At 33.4% G+C, this 22,687-nt stretch overlaps 1 protein-coding gene across 2 annotated transcripts in view; it reads right to left on the bottom strand.

Moving 5' to 3' along the window:
• The window catches only part of LOC105319839 (uncharacterized), a 92,057-nt gene that overhangs the window by 2,902 nt on the left and 66,468 nt on the right, over window positions 1-22,687 (bottom strand). The window contains exons 52-65 of one of the 2 annotated variants that reach the window (XM_034454962.2): window positions 22,303-22,444; window positions 21,470-21,633; window positions 20,079-20,284; window positions 12,014-12,188; window positions 3,961-4,086; window positions 3,660-3,803; window positions 3,236-3,353; window positions 2,851-2,919; window positions 2,613-2,690; window positions 2,397-2,472; window positions 1,946-2,036; window positions 1,431-1,501; window positions 1,205-1,336; window positions 981-1,097 (exon numbers count right to left, since the gene is read on the bottom strand). In XM_034454962.2, the coding sequence (XP_034310853.1) occupies window positions 981-1,097; window positions 1,205-1,336; window positions 1,431-1,501; window positions 1,946-2,036; window positions 2,397-2,472; window positions 2,613-2,690; window positions 2,851-2,919; window positions 3,236-3,353; window positions 3,660-3,803; window positions 3,961-4,086; window positions 12,014-12,188; window positions 20,079-20,284; window positions 21,470-21,633; window positions 22,303-22,444 (1,709 nt within the window). Of the gene's footprint in view, window positions 1-980; window positions 1,098-1,204; window positions 1,337-1,430; window positions 1,502-1,945; window positions 2,037-2,396; window positions 2,473-2,612; window positions 2,691-2,850; window positions 2,920-3,235; window positions 3,354-3,659; window positions 3,804-3,960; window positions 4,087-12,013; window positions 12,189-20,078; window positions 20,285-21,046; window positions 21,222-21,469; window positions 21,634-22,302; window positions 22,445-22,687 lie in introns of those variants that run through there. The other variant, XR_010714370.1, reaches the window with a different exon arrangement.

The raw sequence follows: 22,687 nt of genomic DNA, 5'->3' as shown, positions 1-22,687 counted from the left end.
ATAATTTCAATCATATTAGCAAAAGCGACAGGTTGAATGAAAGCGGCTAAGCTTACCCATTCCCCGTTTTAAACTAAACGATTATTCCCAGCGTTTTTCTTTCAAATGAGAATACGATACGCATTATTATCTAGTAGATTGTATACACATTTGTTTGAAATAAAATTTATTTAGACGCTTCAAAATTTAGAATAAATAGAAATAAATCAATTATTTACTGTACATTATGAAAATATTGGATGTGAAAAATCGAAATTATATGGAACAAGGTAACAAATTTACCTGTATCACGCATAATTAAATCGTACGTAAGAGAATTAAATTACATAAACAGTCAAATCGTATGTAAATAATTTCGTGTAGTTTATGCATAATCTTCATTTCAATTACACGTAATTTTCTTTAACTTATGATTGAAGTTAATATTTGTTATGGAGACAAAATATTATTTTGTGTGTGAATCCATTATATTTGTGTATGGATGTGTAAAAGTGTTAACTCGTAAAATACAAAACAGTGCATGACTAAAGTACATGCCGCTTTTCAATAACACACAAACATAAAGCAATACAAATTAAAGAAATACGTTTCCTTAATTCTAATCTTAAAAATTAATTTTGATTTTGCGTGTTTAATGGTGTAGAATCGTTCGGTTGCGTGTTTTATCGTTTTTGTTCGTGTATCGTGAAGATTCAGTAAGTTAGTGATCGTCCGTGTATCGAGAGTGATCGTTCGTGTATCAGAATCGTGCGTGTCGTTTGTCAACAATAACGTTGCTACCACTGTATATTAATGAAATCAGAGTGAGGCGAAATTTAACTATTTAATAAAATGTACATGATTCCTCCATATGACAATTTAAAAGAGAAAATTTAAATCTTATTTTATTTTTTTTTTCCTTCAAAAACTATCTTATTATGAAAATTAACGATATATAAACTATCTAAATATTTTTTTCAGTTTACAATAAATGATCTTACCTTTGTAATTTTCATGCACCGAAATGTACATCTATTAACTGTCAACGATGAAAGAACTTGAACCTTGATCTTTCCATATGTCTTGCAAAGACCCGTTTTTGTTGGGAAATACACTTCCTGTTATTATAAACGTTACATTACTGCTACTATATACTTCAATTTGTTATCAGTGCATTTGAATACTCGTAAATCTATGTTTATGGTAATATAAACAGTAAAGTTACCTTCTCGGTATTTGATACTAGATTTATAATAGAAGAGACTCTTTGTTTCCAAACCATCCTCCAAAAATCGTTTTGAGTGGTTATCAGTGGATACTGTGTTACGATGTAGTATGGATAATGACTGTGTAGACCCTTTAAAAAATCATATGATTATGAATGCAGTAATCACAAGATCAGGTATCAAAACTGATGTGAGCATTTAATTATAGTTTACTCTATTTCTAACCTCTATAACACTTGCGTTGATATAATCATCAACACTGGTTGATCCTGATTCTCTCAGTCTATTAAAATCATCTATAATAGAAAAATTATTTGTACTGTCATTTACATTTCAATGGCAAAATGCAAACTACTGAAAAAAGCAATTGCTAGTTACTCTAAAGGTAAAAAAAAATGAAAATGAAAACGTAAAAACAGTTTCAGTATAAGAATGTAAACGATGAAAATATGTGATCATATAGACCTTTTAGACCTGATAGAACTTTTGAAAAACAGGAATATAGCATAAAACATTTGAATCGTATTTGTATCAGCTTTAAGCATGTTGTAAACTCTTTAATTCATATGAAAATTGAAATATTACAAATAAAAACGGCGGAAGCGAAAAGAGTCAATAATTCGTTATTAAATGAACGAGAATTCATTGCTGAACCTTAGTTTAACAGAACGTAAAATCAATATAAGACCGCAGTAACTACTATGTAGTTCTTAATATTTTGAACAAGTTTAAAGCATTACATGGTAAAATGGCTTTATTCCTGTTTTTGTATCTGTTTTTTGAAGAAGATCCAATATCTGTTGGCTTTGCTGGACAAGATTGCAGGATTTTCTGCAAAAACAAATGTCATTATTAAACATTTTCCGTAAGACAATGGTGTAAGCGAAAATGTCAGCAGATTATACATGTGGATATAGAGAGAAGAAAGCAAAAGTATTAATGTTATAATATATCAAAAAAGTGTAGCTTACCTAAAAGATCTAATCAACATTTACTAAATCCCTTAACCAGCTAACTTTGCGACGCATATAGAATATCAATGACCTCTTGATAAATTAAATCTAGGATTAACTTCATATTCAATAAGGATGTTTATGGTTAAAATCTTTACAGAACCTATCGCGAAAAGTGGGCTAGTTTTCCAAACACTGAGTTCACATATTATAAAAGATATGTAACATAGTTGTTTACCTGAAAGTCGTCCTCTGGCCAATTCATATCATCGCACATCTCTTGATATGTATTTAAAAAGTTACTGAGACGAATTCTAAAAACAAGAAATATTACCAAATGTAACAGAAATAACAATTCCTCTATTTCTTCACACACACACGCACACACACACACACACACACACACACACATACACACATACATACATATATGCCTGCCTATATGAAGTTTTACCTATGGCGTCCATCACATCCAGAGACATTAATCGATATAACGGAACCCCGGTGTGAACTTTTGTCATCAGTCGACATTCTGAAAAAAAAATTAGAATCATGACACAAAATCTTCAATACTATATACCTGCGTGCTTTGGGGTTTTTAATGAATTCAATATACGTGAATATCCTTTGAAAGTAAATGGAATATGTATATACAATTGACAAAAGGTTGTGTTATTTTATACGTAGCTTACCCATAGAGAGGATTAGATGTTGACATCAGCTCAGAATAAGTATAGGCAGCGTTCTGATCTCGACGCATTCTACATATATATTCATCATTATAAAAACTGATTCTAAACAATCGCACTTATATAAATAATATTTGAGTTCAGATAATTTACGCCTTATAATTTGTCAAACAGTTTGTAAGGTTAATTTGCTTATACTAAATTTTATATTAGCGAATATTTTGTAGTTATTGAAATCAATTCGTTTCAATTAAATTCTTTATCAGAAACATTTACAAAGTTCTACGAGACAATTGTCACATTACTCCTTTTTTCCAGAAAATATATATATATATATATATATATATATATATATATATATATATATATATATATAACGTGTCTTTACAGACAATATCCTTTTCTTCTGGCAAGAATTACTGTGGCCGCTATAAGGAGTGCGATTATCAAGAAAACAAAGAGGAGGAAAGGAATCATCCAATACTTTGGCGAAGATGTTGGAAATTCTAAAATAAAAGTTAACATTATTGATGTTTATTTTTTTGATAAACACATTGTCAATTATGATATTTGTCGTAACATTCATATACAGTGAAAACAAAAAAATATTTTAAATTTGGGAAAATCTATGTCGTTTACTAGTATACAACAGTTTACATTTTGAGGTTATTCATTTCGCTTTCAAAATGCATCTACTGCCAATTTATATTTTTGTATTTTAAATTTTGACAGACATTTAATTATTCAAAAACAGTTTTAATGTATTTCCTATATTCAAACAGAGTAACGTAAAGTAAAGGTTTTTATTTTACCTGTTGTACCGGTATTGTCCAGACAATAATTGTAATTTCCATCAATGATTGTATTTGGTGGACACAGACACAGTTTATCCACGTCATCGCAGAATTCTGTTTTACATTCTTTGCTTTCATAACAGGCGGAGTTCCAAGCTTTCTCTATAACAAGTATAATATGTATTCTATTTTTATTTTTGGTATTTTTAACATTAACCGCAACATCTAATGGAAGAATATTGATCAGGTGTTTGTTCAAGATTTTAAATCTTAGATATCGTTTTTAACTCCTTATCAAATAACAAGACTAATACTATACTTTTAGCGCACGTTGCTTCATCCCAATTATAGAAGTCGATTTCACATTTACAGATACTGTCCACACATGATGCATTGTTGGCTATACATTGGATGTCAGTAACACATTGTTCTCCGAGTATGCGGGCTTTAAAAAGGAAAAAAATAAATAATTAAAATTCCCATCTTAGTATCTGATAGTCAAGTTTTAAAAATCAATATTAAAATATAAAAATGAGTTATTTATGCCACAAACATTACATCAATTTAATTGTAGTTTATAGTATGAAAATAAATATGACTAGACACGATCTCGTTGCGAGCAACGAGGAGGCCTTCCGTCCGAATTTTAGAAGAGGAAATGACCTTGACTTTTATCTTCATCAACGAAACATATCAGGAAATGCAGATGTGATCTTAAAGAGCGATGGATGAAGGATTATACACCCCGTTGGATCCCTAATTTGAAGGACCAGCCCCATATATTTCATATTAGATAAGAGGTCTTTTGACCTAATAACACGTCTAATAACCTGTAAACGGAAGACCCTAATAACAATAAGAATAGAAGGGTCTTCCGCTGAAGACGGAAGACCCTAATAATAAAAGACTGTTTTTGTCTGAATCTTAAATTGAAGAGTGTTTTTCAACTTGAACTTTAGTCCAACAACCCTTTTATGTTGAATATTTTAGTTAGAAATTAAATAAAAAGGAGAGAAAGAAATAGAGAGAAAGAACAAATCTTGGCTCCGGCGAGATTAGAACACACAGCCTTTGCAGATGTCTCAAATCATGGCTGACGCGAAATAATTCCCGAATTTGTCTTTGAATTTGGGGCGTTTCCGCCCGGGAGAAGAGCTGAGTTTTTGTATGAGATGAAAAACAACGTGTATGATGTCTGACTATTCAGGTTTGGTAACAGTGCGAGGTCATTTGAAATATTTATGCGTGTTTGTGTCTGCACCCCTGCGAATGTGTTCGGAATGTTTTCTTTATCGTTGCTAAGTAGGTAATAAATCCAGAGGTGCTCGAATGAAACTTCACGAGACTTCACCGATATTTGTTCACTTCCTGTGAAATTTCGAGCGGAAGTATAAGTGTTCGGATAATATTCTCAAAATACGTAAGTACTGGTCGTTTTTCATATCACATCCTACTATGATTTATGTTAAAACAGGAAAAGCTTTCAAGATGTATTTCTTATTTTACCATCTAGCAGTTATTTTTATTAAACGATAATATTCAGAACAGAGTTATCGTTCGTGTTCAAACACGTGTAGAGTGGTTGAAAATATAACCATTGGGTTGCTTAATAAAATCATAGCCATGTTTGATGCTTGTGGTGTGCAATACCATGTTTTAAAAAAAAATAGTGGGTGTCTGTTTTGCATTAAAACTTAGTATATCGAGCCATTTTCAAGGAACATTCTGCATAAAATGGTATAGTCTGTTTCACTATTGATGTTATTACTATGTCAGGCGCGGATCAAAAATTAATCCTCAGGAGGGATCTCTTTTAAACATGTTAGTTGTTGCAACAGCAAACAAAAACTAATTTTTGTATAGTCACATTTATTTCTAGAACACATTTTATTCACCAATTAATGAAGATAAAGTTTAAAATCAATAAACCTCTAGATTTTATATTTGACTACCTATATTAAGAACCTAGATACATGTACTGTGAAATAGACTATACACGAGGTACGATTTTTACTGCGAAACTGAAAGGGTAAAATAAAACCACGTGGTCTAAAATTTGAATGACAATAACATTCGCAGGGGTGTCTGGAGGGGGGGGGGGTGAAAAAACCTGAGCTTGATTTTCGTCGTAAATAAATCGAAAATAGAATTTTGAGGTGTGGATCTCGGATTCGGTCATTACATGTAGTACAGTAATCTATAATTGAACTAGGTTGAAAATAAAGGTTCAAGATGAAAGATCCAGTAAAATCAGGCCAAAAAAACTAAATGATTTTCTGAATAGGGGGGGGGGGGGGTCGGTGCGTGTACTGTGTAAATTTAATTTTCCGGTATAGGCAATAAGCGCCGTTTAATCTCAGGAATTTCGACTTGATTGTTCAATCCGCTGCATATTTGGCAGACAATAAGAATGGTGTCCGAGGTTCATTTTCACGAATTTTCATTAGGATTGAGTGAAGGGCTTGGGAGTTATGATTTTTTTTACAGTACATGTCAATCACGACAATTGAAACTCAAATGCCAAAAACTTCATAACTCTGTTAATAATGAACGAATTGGTCTGGTAATTAGTACAGTAATCTAGAATGGTAATTAGTTGAAGTTAAAGGCCCAAGATCAAAGATCAAGGAAAATCGGGCCAGAAAAACTAAATGAATTTATGAATGGGGGGGGGGGGGGTCGGTCGGTGACTTCTATATTAAACGTAGACTATTAAATTCTAAATATCACAAATTACACAATTTCTAAACAATATACATATGTTAGAACAATGTATAAGCGTTGTTTGAAAGATGTAACTATTGATTTTTTAACATCTGTTTACCTTAGGCTCAAACACTCATAAACGGCTGGTCAGTTTTCAAACCTTGTCGCAGTCACCCGTTCGTTTGTATAGTTACGTGTATAAACTTTGGAGGTTTTTCTTAATCCCAGACAGGCAACAGATTTGTATCAGTATATAGACATGCACAAAAAAGGAAAAAGTCCACCATCTTTAATTTTAGCGTTGACTTCCAATCAGTATGAAGACAATCATTAAGCAATGAATTTCAAATTATTTGAATCCATAGACATTATCCCGTAACTTGAAATAAATACATGTATACTTTTTGGACGCCAATGTACATTTAGCCTCTGTCCAATTTACTGCATGTTACCTGTACAAGTACTTTAGAGAGAGAGAGAGAGAGAGAGAGAGAGAGAGAGAGAGAGAGAGAGAGAGAGATTTTCTAGGTTTTTATAGTGTTTAGGGAATCAGTATATCAGCAACGAATGTCAATAAACGCATGCATACATGCAAGCGTGTATCTATATATGTGAACAAATACTAATCAGTCCTCCTTTTAAGGTCATGTAGAATAACGTTGGTGCATTGCTAAATGTTGTGTGCATACAGTCATTGAGATGGCGGCATTTCTTTGATGCCGGCAAAGCGACCCAGTGAACTCTAATGCGGTCGTACTGCAGGGGCGCTTCGGCGGCATGTCTTTGATGGCGGCGATGCGAACTGCTGACAAAAACGAGCTCTATATTTGTACTAAAAAAGCTGTTATTATTTTTATTTATGATAAAAATAAAACGGAAAACAATAAAAACCATCATTTTAAAGGTAAAATCGTTAAACAAAAGAAAATTAGAGAAGAACAAATAATCGGCACTCGGGGATGGAACCCGGGTCGCCTGGGCACAAGTCCAACACTCTAACGACTGAGCTACGCGGACTCTCGCTTCAGAACTTTTGAACTCAAAATCTCGGGAATGCCTGGATCGATTTTAACACGAATTTCATATTCTGAAGTGTTTTAAGCGTCTCTATCGAATAAAAACATAAATAAAATTCAAATCTAAAAATTTGAAAAATTAAGGTTTTTCATTTCCTTCCGGTGACGACCGGAAGTGACGGCGGACGTTCGGATATGCGAAGGGCACTGCGGCCGTTCACTCTCTACCTTCTCTGAAGATTTGAAGTTTCTATCGTAAATACTTTTTGAGAAAAATCGTGAACAAGCAAAAACGTAAAATCTTTAATATCTCGGTACCGGAAGTGACGATCAAAAAAAGCCCGTGTACTTTTCTTACAAATTTTGTCATGAATAAGATCTGAAAATTTCATGAAAATTGGCTGAAGCATTTTTGAGAAAACGTGACAGAAAAAAAAAAACAATAAAAATAATAGTGAAAAAGAAACAAAGCAATAACAACTAGACACGATCTCGTTGCGAGCAACGAGGAGGTCTTCCGTCCGATTTTTAGAACAGGAAATGACCTTGCCTTTTATCATCATCAACGAAACATATCAGGAAATGCAGATGTGATCTAAAAGAGCGATGGATGAAGGATTATACACCTGTAGGATCCTTAATTTTAAGGACCAGTCCCATTTTATTTCATATTAAATAAGAGGTCTTTTGACTTAATAACAGGTCTAATAACCTGTAATAAAAAGAAACCGAAGAAAAAAAGAGGGCCTTCCTTTGTTAACGGAAGACCCTAATAACAATAAGAATAGAAGGGTCTTCCGCTGAAGACGGAAGACCCTAATAATAAAAGACTGTTTTTGTCTAAATCTTAATTGAAGAGTGTTTTTCAACTTGTGCTACAGTCCAACAACCCTTTTATGTTGATTATTTTAGTTAGAAAATTAAATAAATAGCAGAGAAAGAAATAGAGAGAAAGAACAAATCTTGGCTCCGGCGAGATTAGAACACACAGCCTTTGCAGGTGTCTCAAAACATGGCTGACGCGAAATAATTCCCGAATTTGTGTTTGAATTTGGGGCGTTTTCGCCCGGGAGAAGAGCTGAGTTTTTGTATGAGATGAAAAACAAAGTGTAAGATGTCTGACTATTTAGGTTTGGTAACAGTGCGAGGTCATTTGAAATATTGACGCGTGTTTTTGTCTGGAGGGGGGTGAAAAGACCCGAGCTTGATTTTCGTCGTAAATAAATCGAAAATAGAATTTTGAGGTGTGGATCTCGGATTCGTGTAACAACTATTAGGGGAAGTCCTAAAACAATGACTGATGCAGTTTACCAATGTATTTCAGTGTTGAGAATTTTTGTTCGTGTCGTTTACTATTATGTTTGACTGTTTTATTTCAGCAGGATTGATAGAATCTTTATAAAAATAGAAAAAACGAAATCAGTAACACGTAAATTTATTCGGTAAAAATTTGATGCAGTAATTTCCACACTTCTAACATTCATAAGTAGTTCACACGCTATCGTAGATTCAGACTAAACGGAAAAAAAGAAATATACATGCAACAGAAATATTACGCGGCTGCACAGGGGCCAAGTCCATTTCAACATTAATTTCAATGAAACCATAAATAAAGAAAGAGGTCGAACTCTGACCCAGATAGAAAACTACCAGCTCGCTTCAAAATCCTAAAAAATCAATTAATCTTTAAAACACTCGCAACGTGCATGTATTTTTCATAAAAGTAATGTCTGAGATACACTCCTGCCGAATTTTAAGTTGATGGGTCTTACAATAGGGGAGATATACGCATTATTCTCTCGAAGTCGCCAGTTTATTTTTACTCGGACATTTACCGGTCCAGAGCTCACGATGGGATTTTGCCTATGACAACAGCAGTATTGCAACAAGTCGAGAAACATTTGCAATAATCTTTTAAAATCTTACATCAAACGCAATTTATGGATTTACTTTTTACTTTTAAAGTTTTCAGAAATAAAATATATAAAATGCCATAACATTTACATGCTAAACACTACATATGTATGACGAGAGAGAGAGAGAGAGAGAGAGAGAGAGAGAGAGAGAGAGAGAGAGAGAGAGAGAGAGATTAATCAGAAATCGATTTGATCAGAGACATAAATAACATTTACGTCTCTGATTTGATAAAGAAATTTATAATTGTTTTATCTGCTTTTTCATATGAATTATATTTCTTTTTTTTCTCAAGTTTTTCTTTGCCGACAATAACTGCATAATAAAAAAATTCTGGTAAGTCAGCAAATAAAATAACCTACATCATTAAAAATATAGTATGATTATTTATTCCCCATTTTCCCGAATCCAAACGATACCCAAGTGTTATGTCTAAATGACCAATGTTAAGCATTCAGTTGATAATAAAAATCGGTTTTTTTTAATCCCAGACAGTCAATAGATTTGTTATTAAATCATTGAACAGTGAATTTCAAAAAATAACATCCGTAGACAATATCCCGTAACTAGAAAAAAATACGTATTTACTTTTTTGACGTCAAATGTACATTAGCCTCTAGCCTCATTACTCCATGTTACCTGTAGTAGATCTTTGAGAGAGAGAGAGAGAGAGAGAGAGAGAGAGAGAGAGAGAGAGAGAGATTTTAGTGTTCAGGAATTCAATATAAACGCAACATTTGTCAATAAACGCATGTATACATGCATACATGTACATATCTAAATGTTTGAATAAATACAAAACAACCTTTCTTTTTAAGCCATGTGAAATACTAAAAACGTTGGTGCATTGCTAAATGTTGTGTGTATACAATCATTGAAATGGCGGCATTTCTTTGATGCCGACAAAGCGATCCAGTGAACTCTAATGCGGTCGAACTGCAGGGGTGCTACGGCGGCATGTCTTTGATGCCGGCAATGCGACAATCGTCCGAATTTCGCGAGTAGTTGACAGAAAAGAGCTCTATATTTGTACTGAAAAAAGCCGCTATTATTTTATTTATGACAAAAAGAAAACGGAAAACATTCAAATCCATCATTATAAAGATAAAATCGTTAAACAAAACACAGTTAAGCAAGAAAAAATAATCGGCACTCGGGGACTGAACCCGGGTCGCCTGGACACAAGTCCACCACTCTAACGACTGAGCTACGCGGACTCTCGCTTCAGAACTTTGGAGCCCAAAATCTCGAGAATGCATGGATCGATTTTAAAACAGATTTCATATTCAGAGGTTTTTAGAGTGTCTCTATCGAATAGTAACATAAAAAAAATTCAAGTTCAAAAAATTGAAAAATTAAGGTTTTTCATTTCCTTCCGCTGACGACCGAAAGTGACGGCGGACGTTCGGATATGCGTAGTACACTGCGGCCGTTCACTCTCTACGATCTCTGAAAATTTGAAAGTTCTATCTTAAATACTTTTGGAGAAAACTTGTGAACAAGCAAAAACATAAAATCTTTAATATCTCGGGACCGGAAGTGACGACCAAAAAAATCCCACGTACTTTTCTTACAAATGTTATCATAAAAAAGATCTGAAAGTTTTATCAAAATCGGCTGAAGCGTTTTAGAGAAAACGTGGGAGAAAAAAAAAATAATAATAATAATAGAGAAAAAGAAACAAAGCAAAAACAATAAGGTCTTCCGTTTCCAACGGAAGACCTTAATAAGGTCTTCCGTTGGAAACGGAAGACCTTAAAAAATGTCTGACAAATAATGCTAGTAGTATTGTATTCACAAGATTTGTTTGGGTTCATCACACCAAAGAAAGTAATAATGCTGAAACTAAACTTATGACCAACATTTTGTAATGAAAAACACTTAACAGATCTTAGTGTTCACCTAGTATAATGTATCTCATTTATAAAATAAGCACATTTATTTGTCTAGTCTTCATGGTGACTGGTTTCCACTTAACTTTAAAATTGCTATGAACAATGCATTGACCTTGACCTCAGGTTGCGACCCGGTATGATAGTCTTTGCTAAATATCACTAACACTTCCAGTTTAGCTGCATTTTGCTCAGAGCTTTTGGATTGTTTTAAGTTGCAGTTGAAAATGATATTACGCTTACGAAATAGAAATATCATATCAAAATAGCGTTTCCTTCGGATTGATTAATATTTAAAACAATATTGAGGTAAAAACAAACAGCAAATTTAAAGTGAATATGATCTGTTGTGGTAACAATGCAGACACCAATATTCCAACGGTTCTGGCTGTGTTTGCAGTGATCATTTTAGCCATATAAAGTGGTTTTCTTTTTTTCACTATCACAAAAAACTAAAATCAATCACAAAATAATGACAACCATAGTAAGCATGCGCAAAAAAATACCAATTTTATGTTTTGACGATTCGTCACGGGTAAGTGATTTCATTCGGTGTTGTTTTATTTTATCTGTAATATTGATAAGAAAGAATATCACTTACGAAATTTTAAAAATTTAACATCCTTTTATTTTGGTTATTTCAAAATTATTCTATTTATCAGAGTGAACACTAAGAAGTTTTGAAGATTGTATATTATTATTTCCCTATTTTCCCCACATTATTGGATCGAACGAGCACGACTCGATAAAAAAAAATTATTTACAAAAACATGTATTCCCTCATCTAATGGACAAATCTGACTTTAAAAGTCACTACAAAGAGATTATAGTTGAAAAATCTTACGATCTTTCAAAGCTTTTTCGGTCTCATAGATAATCTGAAAGTCGTGTTCTGATGTATTTCGAGACGTTCGATATAGAAAATATAATGAACTTCCAGCGGAAGTAATCGTAAAACGTCCTCTGTTGTTACAGAATCTTCCCAGGAAAGGTGCGTCTGTATTTGAACCATCGAAAATCTATATTAAAAAAAAGAACATTTACAATATGAGATATACGTATTTTGTTAATGTCAACCATCTATTAAACGATTATAATCAACTATGTTCTATTATTCGAAATTAAAAAAAAATTCACAGCAAGAGTGACTTCGGTAATTAAGGAAGTCATATGACAACATGTATGCCATTCATTGAGATATATGCAATATATTTGACTTCAGTTATTTTACACAAGCCATTAGTAAAAAAACAGAAATAATCTATAAATGTCTTTCATCTTTAAAATCGATTTACTTTAAATCAGCGATTGCGTTTTAAACAATATACGAGTAAGATGCACATAATATGTTAAGCAAGAGGCCCATGGACCACATTGCTCACCCGAGCAACTATAGACATCTTTAAATTAACTTTACGGAGTAATATTTGCCTATCCATTGTTCTTTCCCACTGTAAGCCTATACGGAGCTCGAGGAGCTGCAATCATTACTCTATAATCGCGATTGCTCTGTCTGTATGCGCAATTGCCCCCATAGACTTTCAGGCAGCGAATTCTTAAAAATTCTAAAATGATTTTTAATCATATATATAGTGTATATTTCTAATAAAAAAAAATATGTCGTGTTTAATATTAATTATCTAAAATTTAAAATAAAATACAAGGTTTTTCAGTTTTATTCATATTTGATTTTATTCAATTACAAATGTTATTCATTATTGTTTAATAAAAATGTGCCTACATAAAACGAAAGTGTTTGATTTTTATATTTTCATGTACAAAATTCAATGTATAAGGAAAGATAACTCTTCCTAACTATACCATAATTTATGTACCTAACTGTTGGCATACTATGACGTCATAAAAGTGTGACGTCATATACTTTTCAATGACGTTATAGATTTAAACCACTATACGATACATCATGTGTTTTTCTCCAACTCCCTAGAATTGATGTGTTTAAAACATGTCTTATATTACCATTTTAAAGGAATTACTGTTTTAACATATCATTGATTTTGTTAACAAATCTTTTTGAAGTAAAAAAAAAATACATTACAGTCTGAACGTTTCATTTGCTAAATGTCAAGGTTTAGGCTAATGCAGGGTATTTGCGAGTGGTAAAATGCAAATATAAGTAATAAACAACGATTATTTAGTGAACATGGCGTTATGAATAGCAATTGCTGGCATATTTTCCATCATGAAATATGCCAGCAGATCAATCGCTATTTATAACGCCATGTTCACTAAATAACGTTCTTTATTTCGTAAATATACCAAAAAATATGGACAACTAACAGATCCTGTATTTAAAAAATATTTTTTTCTCTGGATATCCTGTTTATAATTGATCCCTTTTTGTCACAATATAGTCTTTTCACATATTGAGCATTACAGTTCTAAGGAAGATTTAAATCAAATGGGATATAAACCTACATCAAACTTGTGAAGCCAAAGAATTATCCAAACGCCAAAGTCTAAACAATTTTTAAAAATCCAAAATATGTTAAAATGCTTTCATATAAGTTAAACCATATATTATAACATTTGAGTTTCTTTGTAAAATTGGACCCTTCCCCCATGTGGCTCCATCTTACTCATGAAAAATATGATTTTGACGAATTTAAATCTGCACTATCTAAGGTTACTTTCGCTAATGTTGCACTTTTTCTAGGAAAATGGCGTTATTAAAAAAAGATTTTTCTTATTATATTCCTTTGTAAAGAAATGACCGGTCCCCATTACACCCTATCCTACCATCGAGGATTATAATTTGATCAAACTTTAATCTACCCTACCTGATGATACTTCACACAAGTTTTCTGGTCAGTCGTGTTCTGAGTAAAAGATTTTTAAAAAAAACTGTCAATGTGACAGCAAACCGGGTTTTCTTTTAAGTGAACTGTATCCATAATCCATGTCAAACCATATCCAGTGAAATGGTGTACCCTATATGCAATATTTTGCCAAAAAATGACTAAGTTCAAAAGCTGGTATTTTTTCATAAATTATCAGAAATCAAATCCTAGCAATATGCACACCTCTGATATATGTACAATTGATCTGCAAAAGAACCACTTCCTATCTTGAAAAATGTAGGAGGAGTTATCCGTACAATGATGGTACCCTATATGCAATATTTTGCCAAAAAATGACTAAGTTCAAAAGCTGGTATTTTTTCATGAATTATAGGAAATCAAAATCCTAGCAATATGCACACCTCTGATATATGTACAATTGATCTGCAAAAGAACAACTTCCTTTCTTGAAAACTGTAGGAGGAGTTATCCGTACAATGAGGGTACCCTTTTGGCAGCCGCCCGCCCGCCCGCCCGCCATTTTCACCATTTTAATAACCGGATTTTTCCTTCGGAAAACCCGGATAATAAAAAATTTCTTTATATTCTTATTTAAAATTTTGACCCCCCACCACTGTGGCCCCACCTTACCCCCAGGGACAAGGATTTGAGCAAACTTGAATCTACACTATTTGAAGATGCTTCCCCGCAAAATTCATCTTTTCGTTCATAATGGTATATGACTAGAAGATTTCCAAAGATATATTTCTAGTTAAAACTTCCACCCCCACCCCACTGTGGTCCCACCTTACTCCTGGGGACCATGATTTGAACAAACTTGAATCTACTCTTTCTAAGGATGCTTCCACACAAAGTTCAGCTTTTCTGGCCTAATGGTGGTTGACAAGAAGATTTTTAAAGATTAACTCTATATGTTCCTATGTAAAATTCGACCCCCTCCACCCATAATGGCCCCACCTTACCCTCCGAGACCATGATCTGAACAGACTTAAATCTAAACTATATAAGGATGCTTCCACACAAGTTTCAGCTTTTCTGGCCAATTGGTTTTTGAGAAGTAAATTTTGAAAGTTTAATTCTATACTCATATGTAAAACTTTGACCCCCCCCCCCTCCCCCTTGGTGGTCCCATATTACCCCCTGGGGATTTGAACAAGCTTGCATCTTAACTATTTGAGGGTGATTCCACACAAATTTCAGCTTGTCTGGCCAAATGTTTTTTGTGGAGAAGATTTTTAAAGATGAACTCCTATGTATACTGTATACTCCTATGTAAAACTTTGACTCCCCATTGTGGGTCAACCTTACCCCCGGAGACCATGATTTGAACAAAATGAATTTTTTCATTTTCTGAGGATGCTTCCACACAAGTTTCAGCTTTCCTGGCCAAATGGTTTTTGAGAACAAGATTTTTTAAGTATATCATCAAATTTTCAACAAGAATAGAATTCCTGGGTCCCCCGCCGGTCAAGCTGTCTAGTATCGAGTCCATCGACCAAGGCTGATTTAGGAACTTGACCAAGGTATTAGTGGTATAAACATTTAGTATAAATTTAATGAAAATCCGTCAAAATTTGTAGGCATGAGAGCGCTTACAAGGCCAATTTTCGGATAAACTGGAGTCATTATTGTGGTCAAAGTCCCATAACTCCAACAAAAAGGATCGACCAATGCTGATTTTCGAACTTGACCAAAGTATTATTGATATAAACATTTGGTATAAATCTAATGAAAATCCGTCAAAATTTGTAGGCATGAGAGCACTTACAAGGCCAATTTTTGGATAAAACGGAGTCATTATTGCGGTCAAAGTCCCATAACTCCAACAAAAAGTATCAACCAATGCTGATTTTCGAACTTGACCAAGGTATTAGTGGTATAAACATTTGGTATAAATTTAATGAAAATCTGTCAAAATTTGTAGGCATGAGAGCGCTTACAAGGTCAATTTTTGGATAAAACAGAGTCATTATTGCGGTCAAAGTCCCATAACTCCAACAAAAAGTATCAATCAATGCTGATTTTCGAACTTGACCAAGGTAATAGTAGTATAAACATTTGGTATAAATTCAATGAAAATCCGTCAAAATTTGTAGGCATGAGAGCGCTTACAAGGTCAATTTTTGGATAAAACAGAGTCATTATTGTGGTCAAAGTCTCATAACTCCAACAAAAAGTATCAACCAATGCTGATTTTCGAACTTGACCAAGGTAATAGTGGTATATACATTTGGTATAAATTTAATGAAAATCCGTCAAAATTTGTAGGCATGAGAGCGCTTACAAAAAAGTGTGACGGACGGACACACGGACGCACAGACGCACGGACACACGGACGCACGGACGCACGGACACACGGACGCACGGACGCACGGACGGACGCCCGGCATTTCTATGTCCCCGCACCGCGTTGCGGCGGGGGACAATAAATCCTAATTATTTCCCCTTCAAATAGGGTGTGGCCCTTTATTTTGACAAAAGTGAATCCCCTTTACCCAATTATATTTTGTGCCAAGTTTGGTTGAAATTGATCAAGTGGTTCAGGAGAAGTAATCAAAAATGTAACAAGAGGCCCAATGGGCCACATCGCTCACCTGAGCAACACTGGGGTTATATTGTGCCATGTGGCCCCTCGGTAGATTAACCAAATATGAATATCCGAATTTTCACTTATTTTTGCATATACTTAATCTTTGACATATTTACCTTTATGGAATACCATTTTTACCGAAAAAAAGACCATATGCAATATAAATAACTAAAATTTCAGTTGGTGTTCACGGTTAACTTTCAGTCCCCTTTATTTTAGCGCCACCCCCTCCCCCATCACTTTATAAAACGATTAAAATACATGAGAGCATAAAAGTACAATTTCTCCCTCTACTATAGTTATTGTATTTTTTTTTTAAAATTATATATGAAAGAAGAAAAGTGTACCCCAATGCACCAGAATGAATGCGCCCAATTCCTCAAATTAAAAACATTAAAAAATGTAATTGGCCTTCTCCATTATAGACGACTGTCATATCCAGGCATGAATTCATTTCTTATGAAGTTTCATATCCTTACTCACTTGGTTGAAGAATAAACTTAACTGAAAAATGTTGTCACAAATGTTAAAGAGCTATAATTCAAATAACTGTATTGACAGGCATGTCGCTCTATTGTACCAAGGCCCATCCAATATTTTCATCTTTATTAAAAAACAACAAATGTGCACAAACAAAGATGATTTTCCGTTGCAATAATTTTTTGAAGAACACCGATAATGCTTTTATCCTAATAATAATAATAATGTATCAGGACTATGGAAACCGTTTAAAAGGCGTCGTTTTCATTTACTTGTGTTCGAAAAACTATCAAAAATTTGTGTAGATTTTATGCAATTCGTCGTTGAAGAAGGGGCACCAGAAAGTAGTTACAGCATATCATCCTAATAGCAAGACATTTCTATTGATCAACCAAAATTTCAGCGTCAATCGTAGAATTATAAGCAAGATACATAGCTTGGTTTGAGTCATGTTTTTGTTTACATGAGTTTATTACATTCAACTTAAGATATTCAACTTTCAACTTAAGCATAGCTGCATTTAAAATATAAACAAACTAAAGCATGACCTCAGCATTGTGTACAAACGTATAGTATCATTGTGCGCAAAGCTCTGTATCTTGCTTATAACTCGAAGCTTGACTCTCAGGTTAGTAAAATTATAGGAATTTGTAAACAATTAAAACAAGAGAAAACTCAAATTTTTTTCATCACATATATACTTAAGTTATATATTTCTAGTAGCGAGAATTATCTCCGTTTAGATTGATATTGCTGAGCATCTTATAGAACATGTTGCATTAATCAACCATTACGTAGAGATCGTACCGAATTACACGCACCAACATTATTTGACCCCCCCCCCCACCATGGTGGCCCCACCCTACCCCCTGAATGCATGGTTTGAACAAATTGAATCTACATTACCTGAGGATGCTTCAAAACAAGTTACAGCTTTTCTGGCCTACTAGTTTTTGTTGAGAAGATTTATTTCTATGTATTCTTATGTAAAAATTTCGCCCCCCCCCCCCATTGTGGCCCCACCTTACCCCCGGGGATCATGATTTGAAGAAAAAAAAATGAATCTACACTACCTGAAGATGCTTCCACACAAGTTATAGCTGCGGGTCTGTAGCTCCCGACTGGTCCTGGACCTGGTCGTCCATCCGAATTTTTTTAGACCGGGAGCTATAGACCTGCAGCTACACAAGTTACAGCTTTTCTGGCTAACTGGTTTTTGAGAAGAAGATTTTAAATGATTTTTCTCTATACACTTATTACTAAAAAATTGATCCCTACCGTACCCCCCGGGGATCATGGTTTGGACAAGCTTGAATCTACACTACTTGAGGATGCTTCAACACAAGTTACAGCTTTTCTGGCGACTTGATTTTTGAGAAAAATATTTTTAAAGATATTTCTCTGTATATTTCACCTCAGGTGAGCTAACAATTATTTATGTCTCTGCTACATGTACACACACTTAGTATTTCCATCAGCAAAATTAATTTCCGTTTAGACTAAATAGACAAGAGAAAACACTGACAAATCAGCTATTACGCAAATACCATACTGTATTACCATTAGAATTTGTATTTTAGTTGTTAAACTACCGTACCTGTTAATGTATCTTATTTTCCGCAAGTAACAGTCAGCTGTCTTATTTTCCGATGTCTATATTTGATTGATACGTAATAATTACAAAATACAGGCGATAGTTCCCCTAAGTAATAAACTGTTATTTATGAAAAAGAGACGAAAATCAAAACAAGCTAAAACCTACGTCAAAGGTGAAAATTTCAACACATTGGAATATCTAATCTCAATCTACTTCACAAAATCGGCATTAATGTATCTTTCATGTTTCAAATATTCCTTTCGCACGCAAACTGTTCCACAACAACCATATTCATTTTTGTCAGATTGACCCATTTCTCATACGTTCAAAATGGCCGCTTCAAAGAGGTTTTTGAGATATGGATGACGATATAATATATATATAAGGATAATTTATGCTAAACACCGTTGAATTTGACTCAGTAGTTCTTGAGAAGAAGATTTTTAAAAATGCACCCCCCCTTTTTCTACAGTTTCGAGGTTTTCTTCGCTTTGAATAAAGATAGGTCTTTCATTTCTGCAATTTATATTTGCCTTACCATAAGGATGCTTTGTGCCATATTTGGTTGAAATTGGCCAAGCGGTTTTATTTTTTTCAAATTCAAAATGTAAAAGTTAACAGACGGACAGACGGACTGACGGACGACGGACAAAATGCGATCAGAATAGCTCACTTAAGCTTTTAGCGCAGGTGAGCTAAACAGTTTACAGACAACAGACGGAAGGACAGACGGACGCCGGACAAAAGTGATCAGAAAAGCTGAATTGAGTTTTCAGATCAGGTGAGCTAACAAAATATATTCTGCCAGTCTGTATTATACTCTGGACCAAGATATCCCCTCGACCCCTTTCATATTAATAATGAGATGATAACTTGATACTTGTATAGAAAGTACAAAAGGACATGAATATGAAATAATTGTAACGTAAAGGTTTTTTGTATTTCTGGACAAGAATAAAGCGAGATGAAATCCTAAAAATAGCCAAAATAAGAAACCTCTCCAAGAACCATCAGTAATAGCAGACAAAAAGTGTATTCAAAAGTAATGGCTTCCTCATTAAAATCTAACTACGTGAACACAAATTCCATATATAGGTAATGTAACAGGTTTGGTTTATAATTGAAGAACATAATACCTATCGTCTAATGGTTGATGAACATAAACCTACTTACAAAATAGCAATTGTACAGAGAATCAAGAGGACAATTACTCTTACACTACACTATACATGCAGTCATTAAATTGGCCATTGTCCAAGTATTTAAAAAACGGTTAGTATATACTTTATGTTTATATCAAGGCTTGATTATCAAAAATTTACAGAAAAACTAACCGATTTAAATCGCTCTTCTTTATTTTTCTGTAAATTACTTAACTTGCTTATTCAAGTAATAGTTAACATCATAAAGATCTAAATACCTCAATATAAGTGTCGGCGTCTTGACATGATTTGTAAAATCGTTTGGATCGACTTTCACCCGTTGAACCAAGTGAAAATGTGATAAATGTGGCGTTAATAGTTTTGGCATCGGTTGGTGACAACAAAAAGGAACATAGTGTGTTTCCAGGTAGTTGTGGAGGCGGCTCAACGAGTCCAAACTCGGAAGTGTACTTTCCACCGCATACTACAACAGTTGTAAATGACAACTTAACATTAACTTTAAAGATAAATTCTCTTGCTTTTATATCCATCATTGTTTTACAACGTACTTATATTACTATCGAATGCAAACCTTAATTACCCCTTTTTTTACATACCATTTCAATTTTTTGTTCAACAATGCTTTCAATTTATTTGTCAAAGATAACTTAATAAATCAAAATTATTACACAACGGTGTCCTTGCATTCAATCATTATATATGTTACTTATATTTCACAATAAAGCAAGATTATTTTTTTTTTACAAAATATAACTCTTAATCTACGACAATTATATGAATCATAAAATCCCCTAAACGGAAAACGACCTTACATTGACTTAGTAATTTTATAATTTGTTGCATTGTTTCACTCAATTGCCCATATTATATCATTGATGCTTGGACAGACCTTTTTGAATAGGGAGTTTAAATTGATTACTCATTTGCCCAATCTTTGTGTATTAACCTCAAGTTAACCTTTACAGCAATTTTCATTTCATCATACATCCAAATCTGAGATAGTACCTCCGAAGAGGCCCTCTAGATATGGATCACCTTGGGTGCCAGGGACCCACTTGGTCTGTAATGCTATATAGTGCCAATGTACAAAATATATATTTTCAGTTTTTAGTATTTATGTTTAATAAAGAGCATTGTTTTATCAAAGGCTATCATTTTTGCTATCACTAAAAACTTTGACCAGAGCATATTTATCTCAGAATATGTTAATTGTTTATCTAATTACCGTCACTTCCAATCAAACCATAGTCTAATCATATAATAAAAAACAAAGCCCATGCGTAAAATGGCTGCAATAAGACTGCTACTGGCGCGCACAGTGTGTCCTCGTGAAGCCGCGTATCAACCCTTACATAGTTATGTGTTCAAAATACATCACATCTAAAAATTCTCATCCATTTCTAAAATTTTAAATATCAGTTGTACAATTAAATGTTAAAGGTATACACAACTGGTCTTTTTAGAACTTAAAGAAATGTGTTAAGTACATATTTTCTTTTCCTTCGCTCTAAATAAAGATAATAAAACTGATGCAAAAACAAAAAGAGAGAGGAATGTTTTCAGGCCAAAGACTTAATTTGAACATATACCAATCTAAATAAGATTCTGATGAAAAATAAGCACATAAGGTAGTGGCAAAACAATTTACCTCCACAATTTAAATATAATGCATCTTTTTCCGTATCACAAGGTTCAAAAGTAACATCGCAATTTTCAAAGTCAAAAGTCCCTCTACGGTTACATTTTGGAGAAGTGTAGGCAACTCCATTGGTAGAGCGGTAATATCCTCTTTTTGTGATGTATACACCGAATCTAAATGATAACAAACAAGAGTTACTACAAGGGTTATGTATAAAAAAGGCACATGTTTTCGTTTTTCTCTGAACCTAAAAGGACATCTTTAAATAAAAGATAAAATATACACATGTAACTCAATCATGCACCATTGCACAACATGAAGCAGTCATATATATTTTCCTAATTGCACTTAGCGGTATGTTAAACAACATGTACAAATATCACTCACACTATTTGGTCTAATCAATCATTAGTATATCATTAATAGAATATATGTTCAAAAAAAGGCTTTGTTGGTATTTTGAATTTTAAAAAAGGCTAACAAATACGTATTTAAATAGCTAAAAACTTTCTGAAACCCTCTTCTGCAACATATCAAGTTATATACCGGTATTTACTTTTTTGTCCTGTTTATTTTATCGTATGTTTGCTTAATATATTTTTAAAAGGATGTTTTGACCAAGTTTTCATTTATAAAAACAGTCACCATGTGGCTTCATAATAAAAGGAGTTTAAAAGATGAAACAAGTGTACAAACTCAAATTTTGGCAGAAAGAGGGACATGTGAATACAAAAGCTGAATAAAAATATAAAGTCAGTTTAAATGTAAATTAAAGTACAAATATAATTTTTTAAAAAAATAACTTGAATATGTTTTGTTTTATTTGATGTAGTTGAACATACATGTCTTTAAACATGGTATTGCAAGCTGTGATGCCAGTGAACAAATCAAAGTCCATACAGAGCGCTCCCCAAGCACCTTGTTTCCAAATTACAAGAGTACCTTCTTGTGGCGATGTTCCATTAATGAGAGCAAGATCCGAATCTTAAAATAGTTTAATTGTGGACAAAATCAATTTCGGCGTGCAACAAATTCTATGTAAAGGAGGCTCCGAAAATATTGATACAATACACTCAACAAAACGTCTAAGTGTTCACTTTCATAAATAGAATTTAAATATTAAGAAATGAAATAAACTGAAATTTTCAACATTTCGTAGCTGACATGTCTTTTAATCAATAGCACAGATAAAACAAGACAACAACGATTTAAATCAATTACCCGTGA

Source organism: Magallana gigas, chromosome 5, assembly GCF_963853765.1.
Source record: "Magallana gigas chromosome 5, xbMagGiga1.1, whole genome shotgun sequence".
Lineage (NCBI taxonomy): Eukaryota > Metazoa > Mollusca > Bivalvia > Ostreida > Ostreidae > Magallana > Magallana gigas.
The sequence above is the reverse complement of the archived record's forward strand: the minus strand, read 5'-3'. Positions and strand labels throughout refer to the sequence as shown.